At 40.5% G+C, this 19924-nt stretch overlaps 3 protein-coding genes across 4 annotated transcripts; 1 reads left to right on the top strand and 2 right to left on the bottom strand.

The window, feature by feature from the left end:
• Positions 1 to 274: 274 nt before the first annotated feature.
• On the bottom strand, positions 275 to 5030 carry copz1 (COPI coat complex subunit zeta 1). Its single transcript, XM_075476795.1, has 9 exons — positions 4785 to 5030; positions 4279 to 4347; positions 2461 to 2542; positions 2230 to 2321; positions 1937 to 1992; positions 1739 to 1816; positions 1591 to 1642; positions 1470 to 1508; positions 275 to 812 (listed from the first exon to the last, which is right to left on the bottom strand). Exons 1-9 carry the CDS (start codon positions 4800 to 4802, stop codon positions 765 to 767), a joined length of 534 nt encoding a protein of 177 aa, XP_075332910.1. The 5' UTR covers positions 4803 to 5030; the 3' UTR covers positions 275 to 764.
• Positions 5031 to 11691: 6661 nt separating this feature from the next.
• nfe2 (nuclear factor, erythroid 2) lies at positions 11692 to 16335 on the top strand. The gene is made up of 3 exons (XM_075476791.1): positions 11692 to 11954; positions 12050 to 12187; positions 14458 to 16335. The coding sequence occupies exons 1-3, from the start codon at positions 11907 to 11909 to the stop codon at positions 15673 to 15675; spliced, it is 1404 nt and encodes a 467-aa protein (XP_075332906.1). The 5' UTR covers positions 11692 to 11906; the 3' UTR covers positions 15676 to 16335.
• On the bottom strand, positions 15933 to 19654 carry hnrnpa1b (heterogeneous nuclear ribonucleoprotein A1b). Of its 2 annotated transcripts, XR_012770499.1 has the most exons (11): positions 19551 to 19654; positions 18885 to 19001; positions 18616 to 18762; positions 18253 to 18463; positions 18008 to 18166; positions 17877 to 17930; positions 17651 to 17797; positions 17432 to 17572; positions 17265 to 17337; positions 16091 to 16149; positions 15933 to 15996 (listed from the first exon to the last, which is right to left on the bottom strand). XR_012770499.1 is itself a non-coding variant. In XM_075476793.1 (10 exons), exons 1-9 carry the CDS (start codon positions 19560 to 19562, stop codon positions 17276 to 17278), a joined length of 1050 nt encoding a protein of 349 aa, XP_075332908.1. In that variant the 5' UTR covers positions 19563 to 19654; the 3' UTR covers positions 16774 to 17083; positions 17265 to 17275. The 2 variants fall into 2 exon arrangements, 1 of the variants encoding a protein (XP_075332908.1); XM_075476793.1 differs by lacking the exons at positions 15933 to 15996; positions 16091 to 16149 and adding an exon at positions 16774 to 17083.
• Positions 19655 to 19924: the final 270 nt, after the last annotated feature.

Raw genomic sequence — 19924 nt, 5'->3', positions numbered from 1 at the left:
AAATTATGATTGAAAATCAGCCCATTGGGACGAGGTGTCAACTCTCAGTTGCTAAAAGCATTTCCAGACTGTTGCGCCGCTCTAATTAAATCCTGATTTGACAACCGCGGCATCATCAACAAAATAACCATTCAAGTAACTTAAAGACGTCTGTGGGGTGAATGTGGACGTGCATGACAACTTCCCACAGAGAAAGTTAGAAGCACCAGAATGTCTTGAACATTTCCTATGACAAAATCCCGTGAAAAACATCAAAGCCCACATGACTGCAGTGCTGGTTATTCAAGGTTTAATAACAATATTCATGTAAATTGGAAGTAGCTTTATTGTTTCTACAGAAATATGGAAGAGAGTACTGCTCTAAATACAGCAACAATTGTTGTTATTGGAGATACAAGGAATGTTGTCGCAGACTGTGATGGTGTTAATCAGTGTTTCATATCTGTAGACAAATACTCTGTTTTAATAAAAAGCCTCGTGTCTTCGGAGGAAAAGGAAATGAACAAAAACAAAACCCGCTGCTGGAATGTACACCATATCTTATTTTCATTTTGATCGTACAATGCGAGACTGGAGAGAGCAAATTGTGAAAAATTAAACTTTGTCAAGCAGAAGCCCTCGAGTGTGACTGGATCAGTCATATGTCTTATGTACTCCTCGCAGCTTGGACTGAAGAAGTTGAAGTTGCAGAGGGCGTAAAATGACGTGATGTCGTGTGGACTGTGCTTGAACAGCAGCTCGCTGGTAGACCGGCGCAGGCGTGACTATCGAAGAAGTGACCACTTGATCTGTTCTTTGGCAGACTGAAGAACCTGTGCAAGAAAAACAGTTTTGTCCAGGCAGATCACTGCAACAAATGTTTAACTGTGGTGGACAGTGAAGACGTGGCTACAACACGAGGCAAACCCTTACAAGAATAGATGTAAAAAGCAGTGTTGAGGGCAAAGTGTTGAAAAGACAAAAAAAAGTTACAAATAGTTGGTAAAATACTCAAAAAATGCTGACCAAGTGATAAAAATGAGGAGATATATCCAAGGTCTAATTAATCATCCTAATTCATTGAATGAAAGCTGAATCATAACCATAAAGCATGAGGACAGCCATTAATCATGGCCAGAGGAGGAATGGCGGTAGCCAGTCTCAGACCTCTTAAATGACAACATTAATCAAGAAGAGCTCAAACACACACACACACACACACAGATGAGCACACATTCAAGCTGAAACCACTGGCTACCTACCACCTTACCACTGAATAATTAGTAATCACGCACACTGTCGTGCATTTAAGACGATGCCAAATATGACAGCTTGGAGGCGAGTGACAAAGTAGGAGAGGAGGGTGACGCAATGACGATGCCCTTGTGTTTTCCGGCTCTGAAGTAATGACTTTCAACAGTCAATAAACTAATGGATCTTTTAAACTTTATAGTAGAGAGAGGATCAAGGTGTGTTTTTTTTTCTCTCACCTGGGTGACTGTCTGCTCCGTCAGAGGTACATCATCCCCCTGCAAGAACAAGTCGGTTATATTCACAGCTCACACGACCAGCAGTAAACGTTTCTGAATATTTCAGACAAGAGGAGCTTACTCTAAGGGCCACACGATGTACGACTTGCTGTGGGTCACTCTCTAAAATCACCCTGTAGGCAATGCAAAAAGTCCCATTCACAATTAGTCATTTCAAGGGAAAAGATAACTTGGCATGAGAAGTTTCATGATGATAAATGTATACTTACCCTCCATCTACAATTTCATCCACAGCCAAGAAGAGCCCCTCCATATTCTCCAACAAAGCCCTCCTTTCGACATTTTTTCTGCAGTGTTAAGAATAAGCACTCTTCAGTCTCAAGCTCAATATTCCAAACATCAGCTTTTATTTTTTTGCCCTCCAAATGATTGAAGTCTTTTAAATATCTAAAAAAAAAAAAACATACCTCAACATCTGACTTAGGGAATCAAAAAGGCAATTGAGAACAGCCATGAGCATAAGCTGTTGAAAATAAAAGAACATATCAGAACACAACCATCACTAATGAACCCATTGTGCTATTTCTACTTCTTTTTTCCAACCAACATGAAAAACAGATGCAAAAGTATTTGCAATGCTGCTTTTACTTCTATGGCCAAATGCACTGTGCGTCACCACAGTAATGACATTTTTCCTAAGTCTGGCTGATGGCTTGAAACCATTATATGGGTGAAGAGTAATTGAAAAGTAATGGCTCACCTCATTTTCATGTGAACTTCCAATCACATAGAAGAAGAGGTCTATATTGCTCTTGTAGACAACCGTGAGGCCCTCCAGCAATGCAATCTCACCTAAAGGGACATAGCAAAGGAATAAAAGAATTCAATACAAAAAAAAAACAATAAGTTATTTATATAGAAGTTATATAAAAGTTATCTGGACATTTACTAAGCCAAAGCAGATGTATTTAGTACGACTAGCATTACTTACTGTCTGTTCTGTGCGTCTTGTTGAATATGTTTTTCTCAAATGCCTTCTGCTCTTTCACCGTCGGGTACGTGTCGTCATAATACTGTAGAGACAGCAAAATTAAAGAGATGATCATTTGAAATCTAAATCTACAGCCCACATGACACTTAAAAAAAATAAATTTGAAATTCATCAAAGGATACGGTTGGTGATACGCCAACTGCACCCCGTGAAAAAAAGAAAGAGGGAACTGGTCACCGTCTCAATACTTTTCAACTCTCCCAGTTTGTCGGTGACACTCATGCCGAAGCCAGTTTGTTCTTACGATAGATGCAGCATTACTTTGAGCTCGTTACAGGAAGAGGTTCAACAATAATAATACGACTATTAAAGCTGCAGTCTGCAGGATTTGTTGTTGTCATACGTAAAGTCCTACTTTTTGGCATTTTAAGAGTTTACATGATCTATCAGAACGCTTGAAATTGAAAACGGTGTCCTCCGTAGTCGCAAAATGCAAGAAATGCTTATTTTTTAACCGAAAAATAAAAAGTTATTCAACTTCCTGTCCCGCCCCTTCAAAACACATGAGAACTCGTGCACGTAGACGTGCACGCCAGATGCGCTTACACGACTCCTCATTCATCAACTCACCTGATCATGGAAGACACAGTAAGTAGACAAGCCGTAATGAAGTTCAATAGTCTAGATAAATAAGCGTGGGGACGAGCCTACCTTGTATCGCGCGTGCACAATTGGTGATTGACAGGCAGCAGAGCCCAGCTCGTAACCTGATTGGTTACCTTTTACTGGTCCGGTCTGCAATTTTGTAAACAAACCTGCTGGCTTTGGAGGGACCTAGCGGGACAAATAGGGGACCTAGAGAACATTTTTTTTTTTGTATTGGGGTATTTAATGTACTACTTTCAGAATCCCCGGACAGTTCCCGGCATTATGCTTGAAAAAGAGTTGCAGACTGCAGCTTTAAGCAACACGACATTCAATCAAAGGTATCCATTCAATTCACATTCAATCCTGGTCTGTTGATCAATTAAAATTCCGCATCATTTTGTAATTAGTAATGTGATGAATTATATAATAAACAACATTATGCAATCTTTGTATTTTTTAAATCATTTTGAAAATCAAATGTCAAAATTTGCACTGTAGATATAAAAATTGGGGCTGCAACTAAACATCTTTAAACATCAACTTTAACATCTGCATTCCACGTGCAAGACCATGTTTTTCTAGTCAAGGGTTTTCGTGCATGACATGTTTATGTTTAGGCAAAAAAAGAGAGTAATAAAGAAGTAATTATAGAATTATTATTAATTCTTTAAAAAAACACACACTCACGCATTTTAGTAAATAAAATGCAACCTACGTAAAGAAACCTACTTTAAAATCCAACAGAACAAATTTGTAATTTAGAATGGGTCAAATCAAGTTATCCTTGAAAAAAAAGAAAAGAAAAGAACAAAATCAAGGTGAGCTAAACATCTGTAGGTGTACTCTTTTACTTGTTTTGTCACGTGTAGGAATCTTAACCATGGTAACACTGCAGGGCCCATGTTCGAGATAAAAAATACGGCACGTCATACGGGGCATTGATGGCCTGTATATTGGTGTGGGTTATTGGTGGGGTCATTTCATTATTTATTATGGTTATGTCACTTTATTTTTCACGGGCTGGTTCTCACTTTAAAAACACGTGACCATTTTAATCATTAAAGTGATGCAGTTAAGTATCCTCTTTGATGAAAGGGAGTAGTTCTGAAAAGTATCAAACATTTTTTTCCCTCTGAATAAATTAATAAAGACAAGGTGCCACAATCATACCTTGGCATAAAGCCTGTCTCCATCGTTATCCAGAATCAGAACCGCTTTGACGGTGTACAAGGATGGTTCCTGTGAGGACAGCAATACACTGCATTACCATAACCTACACAGTAATAAGTGGTAAACATATGTCTCAGACGAAAACTGAGCTAACCAAAACCAACTATGACTGGGCGGCTGTGTGGACCCTCACGTTAGCTGAAGACAAACCAAATGAATCCACATTTTTTATTAAAATTGTGTTTAAAATGAAAAACCTAACATTTGTCAGCTCGTAAGGAGGACATGACACTTCCACATCATCAACAAACGCATATACGAGGCTGGCTTTATGCTAACTGGTAAGCTAACGTTACTTAGCCCCGTCAAGTTAACTCGATAGAAAGGTAAGTATCCATATGTCGCCGCGTTTCGAGGGAGATAATCCTCAATAAGTAATTAAATGAACCAATTATACACTTTAATGACGTTCTGTTGTAACAAGTAAATGCATCCGCTAACATTACCAGTATTGGAGAATCCATCTTCTCTCTTGTTAGCAAAGCTACTTCCTGGCTAGCACAAGCCTACGTAAAACGTACAGTCAATGAGTCTCTTCCCTATTGGCTGACGTGGTGCCTTACGTGGTGCGTCTATAGCCCAATTCGCACGGGATAAGTATTACCTATGGATCACTGGTAATTCGCAACTACCCCCGCACCTCTGTAATTTTTTGTGGCGCATTCGGACGGGACAAGCAAAAGTCTGTAATTTACTGAAATCACAGACATCATGAGCGGATATTCCGTAATTGTCGTAACTTCCTGTTTTGCCCCGTTGTACCTGGTTGTACACATAGGTTGAACACACAGGTGTGCGTTCAGACGGGACTTAAATTAGGCTACCACAGGACGTCTGTGTTTCTCCGAAATACAGTAGGTAATTCGCGGCGGAATTATTACCCCACAAATCACGGACATGGCGCATTCGCACAGGACTAAGAACTCAGACATTCTCCGCAATTATTCCGAATTACGGGGGGTCCATAGGTAATACTTATCCCGTGCGAATTGGGCTTATGTCAAAGATCAGTTCACCGCACGGCGCGAGCGACTAAATCGATTTCATACACATAGTTATGTGATATAGCGTTCATAACACCTTTACCCATTCAGTGGGGAAGATTGCAACTTTGTAATGGCCCACAGGTAAAGTTAAAATGTTCCCAAACAACGGAATATCTGTAACTGTTGGTTGACTCCTGTTTCTGAGCTAACACTGTTTCATGCTGTACACCTGCTGTCAACCCAGACAAACTAAATGTGACTAAATTTAGCTCGATGGCGCTTATATGCCCACCAAGAGGTTTATTTTGAAGTTTAAATCAATCAATAAGATAGTGAAACCCTAAAAGCACAGTGTGTTCAGTGACTTTGAGTGGCTGCTGTTATTTGTAGGACTGCATTTTAACCATCGGCTGGAGCCTATCCCAGCTGTCATTGGGTAAACCCTGGACAGGTCGCCAGTCCATCACAGGGCCACACAGAGACAAACGAGACACACAACCATCCATGCTCACACTCACTTCAAGGGACAAATTTTAGAGTCACCAATGAACCTAACATGCATGTTTTTGGGTGGTGGGAGGAAACCTGAGTACCCGGAGAGAGCACGTTGACCAGAAATCCCTCATTTTAAGTCTTTTTAGCTTGCTCGTACTCATCAGCATCTTTTTTTCAGCATCCTCCTACGTTTAACCAACTCCAATTATCTTAGTTCCCACTTCTGGGAAGCATTTGGAAACCTAGACTGATGGGGATTTCCCTCTATCTCAGTCCATAAATGACCTCATTGCTCGGTCTTTTTGTTAGATGTTTTACAGTTTTCAGCTTCAAATGATACTGGAAAGAAAATGCATGTGGAGTTATTATCCATCTGCATAACGTGTGTAGTGCAGAGATACAAACTTTTTTTGACGCACACTCAAAACAAGACTGCGGGAAACCATCGAATGTTGCAATACTACACTATGTTTACACAATTCAGCCACTAAGATTTCAAAATTGCCCAAACTGCAGAGGAAACAGTTTGCTGCCTTGAACCTGATCATACTTTGAGGTTAAAAGATTCTCAGATGTCACTGTCATGCCATCACATTCAAAGAGTTAAACTTGAATTTTTTTACTTTGTGTCTGTTTGAAAGGCATCAGAGTGGTAACGATGACAGGCAGAGGGGGCGATGAGTGAAAGCCGAATGATGAATCAGGACACTGAATCAAACATTTTGAGTGATTGTTAACTTTGCTTTACGGTGCCTGATAACTGCGATGTTAACCTAAAGCAGAAACCGCTGTTGATGATTTATTTTGGACAGGTTGTGAATATCCAGTGTGTGCGCCGACGCTGTGAGTGAAACTTTAACTGACCTCTCATGTGATGAAACTCTTCGAGAGGCTCGTAATGTTTCTCATAGAGGCCTTATTCAAGCTCAGCATTGTTTTCATTGCAAAGATTCAAAAACAGAAATTAATGACCTATGTAGCTCGAAGGAAAGTAGCGTTAAAGTACGAGCTTCTCCCCTCTCCCCGTCTTAAGCCAGCAACCACAGCAGTTAGCAGTTCCCTTCCTTAGAACCAAGTGCTCCCTTTATCAGCATTAAGCAGAGCTTCCGCCAAGCAACATCCTCCTTTCCCTCCCTTCACTCTTTGCGTCTGTATTACCCACCAGCCTCGACATTCAGTGCAGTGAACACATGGGCCTAATCACATGTATAAACAGACACTACCTGATAACTTTAACACAGTCATAAATAAGTTCTAAAGAGTGCCAACGGTGCTTCAGTGCAATTTTTTCACACTGCATTTATAAAATATAGATAGACTGAATAAAGGAGGGGTGGAGGTGGGCGGAGGTGTTGGGGAAGCGGTGGGGAGTGGGGGGGGGTAAAAGCTATCATAAACTAATCCAGAAATGCAGTGTTGTTCTTGCAAAACTTTATCATAACCTGGACATCTTGAGATAACCACAGGCCTTATTGAGACATTCAGAAGAATGATGCTGCATGTTCAGGTTCCTCATTTGATCTTGTTCACAGGCTGCAAGGAAGAACAATGTTTTATCGGTGCATCTCTTCTTTGATTGTCTGCGTGCGGATCTTCTGCTGAGGTTTCTGCTGCAGCAGAAGAGCTTCTGGCGCAATTTCACCTATTTCCAAGGCGCTTGGGGAGGGGAAATAGTCCTCACTCGAGTGCCGGATGTACAGAGAACAACATTACTGTCTGACCATTGAGTTTTGCCTTAAATGCTATTTAAATGTTAGTTTAGGGGATGCTTTATGATAACCCTGATGAAGGCCACAGCCCTAAAACCCGTTTGTCAAACAATGAAGTTGCTCTTTCTTTAGAATTCTAGAGTTGCTGTAGGTCTGTACTCCAGAAAGATCATTTTAAATCCAAATTATTTCAAATTGGCTGTTCATATAACCAACTCAATGCCCTCTTCATTTGCAGTTTTTCATTATGTTATTATTATTATTATATGGTAAATGTTAGCAATGACAAAATTTATCAAATGTCCTTGTTTCTTTGGTTCCAGATCCAGATTACTGCTCGTTAATAATCAATATGCGAAATGTTTTCCCTTCCCAGAAGCTGACTCCAAAAACATTCCCTTTTTGATACCACAACCCAGTGCACACACTCATTTTGTTTGGTAGCAACATGGTTTTCCCAGTCATGCCTGATAAAGCTTTCTGGATGCTAGAAGAAAATCAAACATGCCACAATTTCCCCATCTTTAATGAACACATTAAATCCCATGTGCTCTCGCGCATAAATGAGGTAGAGAACAAGGAGCAAACAACCGCCTTTAACCACTGGTTTCAGGTTAGATCCAACACCGCCTTGCATGAAAGTTCGGGGTCATGAAGGGAATCTTAACCGAAGTGAGTCAACTGTGGGCGGTTTCCAGCCAGTGTGTCCGCTCTGTTTTCGAAGCAAAGTTGTTTGCAAAACCGAAGTGCACGAGAAGTACACAGTGACGGGCGTGAGAGGTTCAGGCAGACTGGAAAGCAGAGATGTCAAAGACTAATTGAAGCAAACAAACAGAAACTGGGAGCGTGGGCGTTGACCTGGGAACTGTGTCCAGATTTAAAACCACTGTGGTCGCAGTAATAACAGGCTTCTCTTTGGCATGCTGTGGCGGTGGTTGAGTCAGGGGCTGGGTGCTAGGAACTTGAGTTGGGAAGTCCCTTCTTTGATTCCTGGTAGACATTCACCTTTCTTGACTTTGTCAGCCACCTACTTTTACCATCTGAAAACAATGACAGAAAAAACATCACAACGTGATTTATTTCTTGGTGGGATACTATTTTGTAACGTTCTCGTGGTTTTTGGAGATGCTTTGTCTTACTGAAAGGATTAATCGCAGCTTTAAAATACATTTTCGCCTCAGTCTGGTTAGTTTTCTGCACTAACCTTTACATTGTGTTTCCCAAACTGTCATTTGTGTTGTTCTTTTTTAGCATTTAAACCACCAATGTGTGTGTGAATTGCTGATTTAGGGGTCCACAAGTACCTTAAATGAAGTGTTACCTTTCAGTGTTGTGTGTGGTGTTGCTACACGTACACTTTTTTTTTTTTCTCTCTCTGTATAGTTATTTAGCAAATGTCATCATTGGTGAATTTTGCAGCTATTACAAGAGTCAAAATAAGGTGAACAAAGATCTACATTTTGATTACCTTAGCAAAAAGTGCCTTCTTATACAAGTATTATACGTGATATTATTCATTATGTGTGTGTGTTCTGTGTGTGCGTGTTTCAACGATCTAATTTTGCATTTTTTTCAAATGAATTCACACTGAAGTACACGGGTTGGATTGTGACATCGGTTTTCAGCTTTGCAGTTCGCAGCGTAGTTCGACTATGTTGCACAAGGCGATGTCTGAATTACACTCAGAAAATGTATAATCTTGTGTACAGGTAATTCAAACAGATTGCCTCAGTTTATTTCACAAGGATATTATTCTAATTTGATAAAAGTTCTGGCAAATTTCACAGAAGTTGAACAACCAATGTGTATTTTGATATGTCACACATCTGAGTTCTCATCAGTTGCTTTTAAATGTTGAACCTATCCAGTATGTTTCATATTATATACACAGTAGGGGGTCTCTTAAAGAGAATGAAGGGTGTTGAATATTTCATGTGATCCTAATTACTTACCAAAATCGCGAGACAAACTGCCACTGTCAACTATTACTGTACAAGACAATAGATATTTGTTTCCTTTTAGATCAATAAATATCATCATCATCAAGCGTCGCCTTTTTTTTTTTTATCAGTCATTTTCTGTTAAAACAATGGCACAATAGGAGAATTCAGCGAGACACACAGTCTTTGTGAGTTTACTGTTTGCAGTGTTTCACATCATGCAATGAGGGGATTTTTTTGTGAGGGATTTTAATGGTCACTTGCTATGTAAGACACGCTCCCCTCAATTCTCCCCCTGCTCCTCTCTCTCCTTTGGCAGTTGCTCTGCCAGATAGTGGAACAATGTACTCTTTCTTACCTGTCGGAGGGTGTACATTCCATCTCTGCTAAACTAAGTCTCAATCCTACCTCCAAGCCGCCCCTGCTTGAGCACGGCCCTCACTGCGAAGCTGGCTCCGACTCCAGGTGCTCCACATCACACTCCTCGTACCTTTTGCTTGGGAGGATTTGAAAGGACTTTGTTCTTGTACGGTTTGGCCTGGAAACAGACACCCATATGGCTAGTTTTCACTCAGTTTTTGTTGTTTTACGTGATTGCTTTATATTGTTTGTCATTACACAATTAGAATCAAAATTGCTTACAGTTTCTTTGAGATTTGTAAACATATACCTACTTCACTGTGGACTGACAGAATGATTGCCGTGGTGCATGCCAGACTGTCGGTTTGTGGTTTGTCATGTGGGCAAAAGGGAAATTTGGAGGTCGGGGTGCAAGTGTGCTATTAAGGATACAAGAGTGAAAAGGGAAAAAAAAAAAGTGTGGGTGCTTTACAGGAAGATTGCGTTTGTCTGCACAGAGCCATCCCATTTATGCCGGTGGCTGCATGTGTAGCTTAACAGAGAGAGAGACACACAGTTGAATAAGAGATAGGGCAAGAGGCCTCTGTTAAAACAGCACTGAGAAGCTTTCTTGTTTTCATCTCCAGGACTGTACTTCACATCTGAAGTTTTTTGTTAATTTTATTTCCTCTTACTCATCACCTGTTGAAGATGCAGAAATTCTTACTCAGGTATGTTCTTTTTTTTTTTTTTTTTAACCTTCATTGTGCTGATCTGTTATCTTGCCGGTTGTGTGTCAAATAAACCGTAATTTCCAATAAATGCACTGGATCTTATGGAGCTATTTAACAAAGCTATTAGTTTGTTGATCAAAACTTAAATGAATGGAAGTTTTGAAAAAAGAAACAGAATAAGACAGCATTTTATTTTATTTATGCACAGGTGGTACTACAGACTAAGACTAAATGAAATAGACAAGAAAGCCATCACAGCACTGGTTATCACACATTTCTTATAACTCCATGTTTCAAATCATTTACATAATATGAAATAACTAGGATTAGGCACTGGTAAATGTCCATATACAAACGGGTTCATGATGAATGTATGTATTTGTTTCTCATAGTGAATGCTTGAAACAAAATTATCAGAACACGTTCATGTCATGTACAAATTATATAAAGACATATGACCATTTTTTGCTAGTATGTTTTCTGAGTTCTAATCCAGCTGAGAAATAAGGGGTTCTGTCTCACCCGAGTTTATTGTATTCATTTGATCTTCAAAGTCATCAAACAGTTGATGCCCCAGAAATGATGACACCGTGTTTTTTTTTTTGTTTTTTTTTTGCTTTAGCTTGCTCTAAAATGGTCATTTACACGAGATCCTAAAAGCACACACATTTCATAAAAGTGGCCATCACTGTTTTGAGTTGCCTGTGAATTTGTAGAAGAATAGTTGTAAAGTTTATTATCTGTTCATTTATTTACCCGGCGTAAGCTTAGGGTTTTTTAAAGTTAGGGCCCAAAATACTTCGGAATCAAATTATTACAACTGATTTAGGTTTTTAAATCAGCAGCACAACATGGTGCGTACACATAGATGTGCGAAAAGGGGACTGCAAAAAATAAATTTAAAATAGAATATGGTCAAACTTTAATGCTTTCTAACGTAGTTGAACAACCAATTACTGCAGAGTTAGGGTTGAGCCAAAAAGTTCCCAAAGCAGGCATCGGTCCTCAGTCTGTCTCTGCAGCATGCTGTTTTCCCGCAGATTGTCTTATCAGGGCTTGGCATAGTTGCACCCTGGAACAGCTGATGGGAGGAGTCAACTCAATTCAACTGAACCTTTTATATGTTCCAAAAGAACCTTCATAATACGCAAACAGTCATGTATTTAGCACCACCAGGTCCACAGATATGTAATTTGCTAGAGATGTGTGTGTGCGTGTGTGTATGAATGCGGTGACTTAACAGTTTGCCCAAACACTAGTGATGTGTGTCTGTTTTCTGGCGTGCAAAGGTTTGGGGACGAGGTTATAGTAACAAGTCATTTTGCCTCCACCAGGTTGATTTTTTGCAGCAAAAGCCTGTTCTGAATGTGTTCAACAGCCAACTATGTTCTCCCTCTGAGGAGAACCTGTGAGGTAAGTCAATCTACACAATCGAGCCTAAAAATTGAGCCTACAAAGAGTTTTTCTTTTTGAGTATAAAAAAAAACGATTTGTTCTTCGAATATAAGATAGTGGCTACTCCAGGCAGACTGTGTGCTGGGGTGTCCATGCCATCTAATTTCCCTGGAATCAGACCTCATGGAGCTCCGCAGGACACAGAGATGGATGTGGCTTGGCAGGAGTTGATGGCCATCACAGAGTTCCAGGTAACTATAGCGCCGACACGCAGGATACAAGAAACTGTATAAAGATTTTAAAGTGGCAGTTCATTTTATTCTACTCACAAATAATAAGTAATATAACAATTATTTGTAAAGTGAGTAAAATAGAATGTATTTTTCCTTATTCAAGATGCCCATTTCTGTACAATATCACAAATTGTTCAAGTGTAGCAATAGAAAATAGAAAAATACTTTATTCATCACCCATGGGGGAAATTCATTTTGTCAAATTGCTCAATTAAAATATTTACAATGATTGTATATTCAAACAAAAATAATGATAATAATAATAAGCAATGTAATGGAAGCACAAGTTAATGTTTTTCTATTATATTTTTTTTATTATTCTAACCCGTGCGTAAGACGAAGAGCATTAGTGCAGAGTGCATGGGCCAGACAGATACCACAGCGTCTGGTTGTTGGAAAATGCCACTTTCATACCCGTAATGCATTATAAGCATGTTCATACGGCATTATTCATTCGTGTGGATTTCTGCCACTCTTTGCAAATGTTTTTTTTTTTTTTTAATGTCTTATGCCAACAAATAAGGATCATGAAGTAACAGAAGTAGTGGACACAATGTTAACGATAAATTGTTTTGAAACAGTGAAAATTTGTAAAATGAAACCACGATAAAGTCTTGTGAATTTACTTATGAGGCATTATAGAGCTGACCTTCAAAGACAAATGTTTCCAAATCAAGTTATGGTGAAGGGTAGAGACAATATGAAGATGAAAAAAGGCTCAGAAAAAGTGCTACAACTTCTGATAAGAAAGGCAAACTCAAACCAATATATTGATATAGTGAAGAAGCTGCCTCAACAACACGCATGTGGTTTTGATACGTTTTAATGTATACGGTTTTGAAACAGGATGTTAATGGAAGAGTCCTCAGACAGAAAACATGACCTGAAAACTCCGTAATGAATGTCAGTGTCTGAAGTCTGCAAACCAACGTCTGGAAAAAGAAAGAGTTTTTACAAAAACAAATGTTGACAAAGTTAAAGCTGACCTCTTGGGCCACAATCACCAAAGCTATGCTTGGAGTTGGGATCGCACTTGATGACTGCGTCAGTAGTTTAAAATTCAGATGGAAATGTTATGCTTTGAGGTTGTGAGGCAGCCAGTGGTACAGAAAACATAACAGAGATGGAAGCAGGAATGGGTTCCACCAAAGAATGGCAAACTCTGCGTGCAAGTGGCATTCACTCCAAGACAATAAAAAGATCTTTTCTTTTATAAAAAAAAAAAATGAAGTAGCTACAGAAAACCATTTGATACCAATTCATTTACTTTTAAGTTTGTGAACAAAACAGTGATAGTAGTATATTGTTCGTTTTTTTTAAATTCCTTTTTGTCTGTTTATTGCAAGTGGTATTTACTTTATTTGACAGGAATAAGCTAGATATTGGTGTTTAGCATTAATTGAACCCTTAATTCATCCCTCTTCCGTCGCTGTTGCAACTATATCCGATGTCTTTTTCTGCCCGCATAGTGTGACAATCATGCCAAGCTGATCCATTTAATCTGCTAGTGATCTTGCATTCCCAGAAATGGTTCAACTTCTTTTTCTCCTGACCTACAACCTGGACGTTTTTAACGTGTCTGGATCTTAGGGTTCTAGCTACTCCAACATGTTAAAAAGCTTTTCTTGTTGGTTATTAGCATAAATTGTTCCACAGCACAGCAGTCAAAACAAGTGAAGAACTTTTATTGGAAGTGTTTTCACTGGGGAAAAAAAAAAAGATACAAAGAAATTTCCTTTGGCGCAACGATGTCCTCAGTGTCATTTTTGAAAAGTATTATAAAAGCTAAAATTGGTTGAACAAGTTTGTTTGTTTTCAAAGAAACTTTAAGACTTACAGCTTAAATGTGCCGCGTAATAATGTTAAGCAAACAGACATTCAAATAAGTTGAGCAACAGTGGTCTATTTGAGTGATGGCAGGATGGAGAGATTGTGAGAAAGGACACACTGGATTCTGCCTCTGGCCCCCTGCACTGCACAATAGCCATCTGTTTCAAAGTGAAATCGGATCACATCTTTGAGAGTCCTTCATGGCCTATGGGTGGCAAGCTAAAGTGGGGGCAAACTCTGCTCAATAGTAAACCAGACGAGTTGTGAAAAATACAGTATTCAACCAATTAAGTCAGAGTTCTCTGTGATCTGTTAATTGCTTTGAGTCATTTTATTGCTGTCAGTGCGACACTCCTATGTTTCTGCCTGTCAGTCACAGCTTGGTGTTTCTGTTACAGGAGTTTGGAATACCAAGTGAAGGCTCCTATGAATCAACACAGTACCAAACCATGCAACCCATGGCCCCTGCAGGAGAGTATGTTATGACTCAGCCCCATCCTGAACAACCTCCTGCTGCTGCTGCTTGTGAGCTGAGCACAGCCGACTCATATGAGCGATGTTACTCAGAAGGGGTACCTGCCTGCCATCGTCTGGGCAACACAGAGGCAATATACGGAAACGCTGAATCTCAGCTGGGACAAAGAATACTTCCCGGCTCCTCTCACACTCAGCCATCTCTCATGAGCATGTCGGGTACCGGTGTAGGGCACAGGAGGGCAAACGCCTGTCTCTCTCAGGGCTCAAGTCGGCACATGCTGTGGACTACACTTGGCCAGACTGTGCATGCGCATTCAACTGATGATCTGGAATCAGACTCTGGCTTGTCTTTGGGATCCAGTCCACCTTTGGCATCCCCAGACAATCATGTTGGTGGTGCACCTGGTTATCGGAATGTAGACATAGGCATGACATACAGCGATGGTGAACCTGACAGCATGACTGAACATGCCAGAAGGGTACACATCCAGTACTCTATGGACTACCAGAGTCAATCAAATCTACACTCAGGTACACATTCATCTTATTTTTCACCTCAATCACAACCTTGTGCCTTCACAACTCGGTTAGTAAAGCAGCAAGGTCCTTCTGATCTATACAACAATGTCGCAGTGACCAGCAGGGGGAGCTCACAGCATATCATGTATTCAAAACCCCAAGCAGGCATGTCTACCCCTATCAGCAGGGATGAGCGACGGGCCATGGCTTTGAAGATCCCCTTCCCTATTCAGAATATCATCAATCTACCTGTGGACGACTTCAATGAGCTACTGACGGAGCACACTCTGACGGATACTCAACTTGCATTGGTCAGAGATATCAGACGGCGAGGGAAGAACAAGGTGGCAGCTCAGAACTGCAGGAAGAGGAAGCTGGAGAGCGTAATTCACCTTGAAAGAGAACTGAACCAGCTACAAGCCCAAAGAGAACACCTGGCCCACGAACGGCTTGAGTTCCAGCGCAGCTTGGCATTTGCCAAATGCCGACTGTCAGACCTTTATGCTGAAGTATTTTCTCACTTACGAGATGAAAATGGACAACCGTATGCAATAGATGAATATTCTCTACAACAGACACCTGATGGTAAAATTTATTTGGTACCACATACAATGGAATAGTGATGAATTCTTGAGAACTGTAGGCCTTTTTTCTTACCCCTGAAAGTGTACTCCTTTATTGTGCCAACAAGTATTTTTAAGTAATTTTTTTCCTACCGCAGTTCATTTGGATATGATTGAACCCTTGTGTTATATGTGCCATACATGTACCAATGAACACTTCATGCTCAACTGATTGAAGACAACTTTTTTTTTTTTTTAAATATAAAAATACTTTATTAAAAAACAAAAGTTTAAATTAAAAAAAAAAAAAAAAACTGCATTGCAGTCTTCAAGTTTAAAAAAAAACAACACCCTCCAACATTAGCATGTTCAGCTAACCTGTGGGGAAGAAAAGACAAGTTCAATTTAAAAATAATAAAAAATTTAAAACTTGCACACCCTGAAAAATTTGATGAAAGGTTTTGCTTTTTACCTGACTGAGCCATTGTCACAGAAATGAAGTCAAGAGTTTAGAGACGAGCTGGACACGACCTGGAAAGCAGAAGCATAGCATGAGTAAAGGAAAGCACTCCTCTGTGACGTTATTTTGCACTTACTGCATGCAACATATGATGGACCTCCAAGCACAATTACAGAGGTCAATTTCACCATCAACATTGGTGCAAGTCAAAGCTTTGTTATCGTCATGTCATTACTGGGCTACACAACTCACTACCAGCTACAAGGTAAAAGCAAGATATACCATCAGTAGTTGAGAAGTCTGGTCTTACCTACAGACAGCAATTAAGCCTTTTCGTAGCTGCTGCCTGCTAGCCTCAGGCTTCTGTTCTCACTCTCCCCTGCTTCAATGATCCTGGCGATGGTTTTGCTACTTCTCTCCCTCAGCTTGCTTCCATGGCTAGCCTCAAAGACTTTGCATGTAAGCTAGCATCCTCCAGATGATCAGTGTAGAAATCAGGGTAGAGTCTGTACCAAGTGATGGGCTCTTTACGAAGATAGTATTTGTGTGCCACTTCTCACTCCTTAACAAGTATTGTAGACACTGGGAGACGGGCTTTTCCAGACTTCTTTTAAAGAAAGGCCGCATCCCCATCTTGCAAGGAAACTATCCGTGAACCCTCCCTTACCCAAACCACTAAAGACGCTAACGAGACGTTTTAAAAAAAACCGAAAGGTGGTTTATTTCAGATTGATTTGATGCAGTTACAAATAAAAACCAGACTTAAAGATAAACATAAAACCCTCATTGGAATGCTTGCTTTCCAGAAACACATTTGATGAAAGAAAAACAGAAGACAAAGTTTAAATGAAGGCCCTCCATGATTTATCTACTGTACATCTCTTCTTGTAGCAGCTGTAACCTGCCACAACTGTTTGGCTGAGCAGATTTAGGAGGTAAACCTGCAGCTGCCCTGTCACTTCGCTTGCTCTCCTCTCCTTGCTCTCCTCTCCTAAGTACTCAGTCCTGTTGAACAATATGGAACAACATTGTTAACTGTGCACTGACTTTGTATGACCTGACATCCAGAGTGAAATGTAATCTGCACTTAATGATTCCTTGCAATGACAAACTGATTTAAAAAAAAAAAAAAAAAAAAAAAACCAAAACACTAAATATAAGCTTAAGCATGCCTGTAGATACTTACCGCTTCGCATCTCAAAATCTTCCTGGACGGCCATAGCCACCACCAGGATTGTTTGAGCCACCTCCATATCCACCTGGAAGCAAAAATAAAAAATACATTTTTTTAAGATACAAAAGGCCAGTAAAAAAAAAAAACAACAGACATGTCTGCCTTATCTGAAGTCTCACCAAAGTTCCTGCCACCGCCGCCGCCGCCACTTCCACCACCTCCAAAGTTGTTCTTCATTGGGCCAAAGTTAGAAGCCTGGGGGTCATAGTGGCCCATGTTGTTGTAGTTATTGCCACCGCCGCCACCACCACCACAATTGCCTAGAATCAGAACATCTGTTAGAGAAGGGTAACCTTGAGTTCATCACACAAGTGAAAGTTATTAGCGAAAATTCTTACCATAACCGTTGCTATCATAACCATTTCCTCCATAGCCTCCTCCTCCGCCGCCACCACCTCCGCCGCCACCTTGGTTGTAACCCTGGTTATAGCCACGGTTTCCACCATTGTTATATCCACCAGGACCACCTGGGCCACTTCCATAGCCTAAAATTGAAGAACAGTCTTAAGGACACTGCCAATTTTCAAAAGAAAGTGTTCACACCAGATCATATGATTTACTTACCACCGTCACCTCCATTGCAATTGTAAGGGCCATCACCGTATCTTCCCCTGCCACCTGAATGAGAAACAAACACTTAAAATTTGGCATAAACATGTCCAATAAAAGATAAACCTCATGAGGTACCGACTTACCTTCAGACATGCCTTGGTTGAAACCTCTGTCGTAATCATATGGCCTCCCCCCGCTGCTACGGCCTCCCCTCATTCCCATTCCTGTGCTCTGCATTTCCTGTTTGGTGAGGGCCTTCCTCACTTCACAGTTGTGAGAGTTGATTGTGTGGTATTTCTGGACTATGAAAATGAGATGGATAAGATTAGTAACCAACACAAGTCTACAAATCTTAAAACTGCACGGGGGGGGGTGCAATAATACTTACTGACAATCCTATCAACTGAATCATGGTCATCAAAGGTGACAAAGGCAAAGCCCCTCTTCTTTCCAGAGTTACGATCAGTCATAATATCAATAACCTCAATTTTTCCAAACTGTCCAAAGTAGTCTCTCAGATGTGACTCTTCTGTATCTTCTTTGATGCCCCCAACAAAGATCTTCTTGACGGTTATGTGAGCACCTGGGCGGTTGGAGTCCTAAGATCCAAGAATGTCATACTGAGATTAAATATTGTGAAGTGGTAAGGGGGGGGGGGGGGGCGCAATAATTGAGACAGAAATCCTACATGTATACATGCAACTTCTAGAAATTAAATTTCTAATTGTATTGCTTATCTTATTCAACATACCTCTCTGGAAACTGCTCGTTTAGGTTCAACCACTCTCCCATCCACCTTATGAGGGCGGGCAGACATAGCAGCATCCACTTCCTGTACGGATGAGTATGTTACAAAACCAAATCCCCTGGATCTCTTGCTGTTGGGATCCCTCATCACCTGAAGGCGCAGAAATAGAGCAGTCAATTTTCACGGTTCATGTAAACCACATTCACACAAAAAAAAAAAAAAAAAAAATCATTTTCATTTTAATGTTACAAGTTACAATTAAAAACACTCACCACGCAATCTGTGAGGCTCCCCCATTGTTCAAAATGAGCCCGCAAGCTTTCGTCTGTTGTCTCAAAGCTCAGGCCTCCAATGAACAGCTTGCGGAGCTGTTCTGGCTCACGTGGGACCTTCACAATAGACGAAACGAGGCATTAACAACTGCAAACCGGCAAATAATTAAAAATAAAAAGGCACAACACATCCTGTAAAGCCGATCTCACAATAATTGCTCGAAAATAAACAATGCTGACCAAGTTTATTAATCGCGCTCTGCACACAAAAAAAATAAAAAAAAAAAAATCAAGGGAGGGTGGAAGAGGAGGAGGGGGATGTCGCCGCCATTAACGTCGGCAGACGGGTCAGAGGATGTAAAAATACGACCATTACTAGAAACAATTGCACAACATAACCCTTGCGCTCGTGTTTATTTGCTCATTTGATATATACTGCCGGCCGACGTCGAGTGAAATTCTTCAGTGTCGCATACAGTTAACTGCTGGAACAAAGGGCCACGAGGCCCCGTTTCTATAAAATGGCGGCTTTACAATGCAGGAAAAGCTGCTGCAGCTGCAACAAGAACGCACTCTGCGTTGAACATCGACAAGAGCGGACGACTCTAAATTTCGAAGCACATTCAACGTCAAATGAGAGAAAAGCTTTCCTTGTTGGATACTCACATCTTTCGACATCTTGCAGAAGAATCCTTGACGACGCCTTGTACAACGGGCTAAGAGCAGCGATCTGCGTCAGACGAGACCAGCTTGTGGTTCAACAGTAGAATAAATAGAAAGGGATACGCCCTTTTTACACCGCAATTGGTCAGCGGTTCCCGCTGGCGTCTGTCGTCAGCAATCATTCAAACTTGATTGGCCATTATTCTATCAATCACTGCGAATATCCAATAATCTGCCGGAAAGCGTGTATCGTCTACGCTTAGGGTTCCGGATATGTTTGCGAAAGTACATTTTATTTTTATTTTTTTCCCTTTCTATTACTTCTCAACAAGTACATCAGAATCACAGATCAAAAGCAGGGAAAGTAAATTTCTATG

Source organism: Odontesthes bonariensis, chromosome 10, assembly GCF_027942865.1.
Source record: "Odontesthes bonariensis isolate fOdoBon6 chromosome 10, fOdoBon6.hap1, whole genome shotgun sequence".
Taxonomy (NCBI): Eukaryota; Metazoa; Chordata; class Actinopteri; order Atheriniformes; family Atherinopsidae; genus Odontesthes; species Odontesthes bonariensis.
Note: the sequence above shows the minus strand (reverse complement) of the source record. Positions and strands in the feature narration are given on the sequence as shown.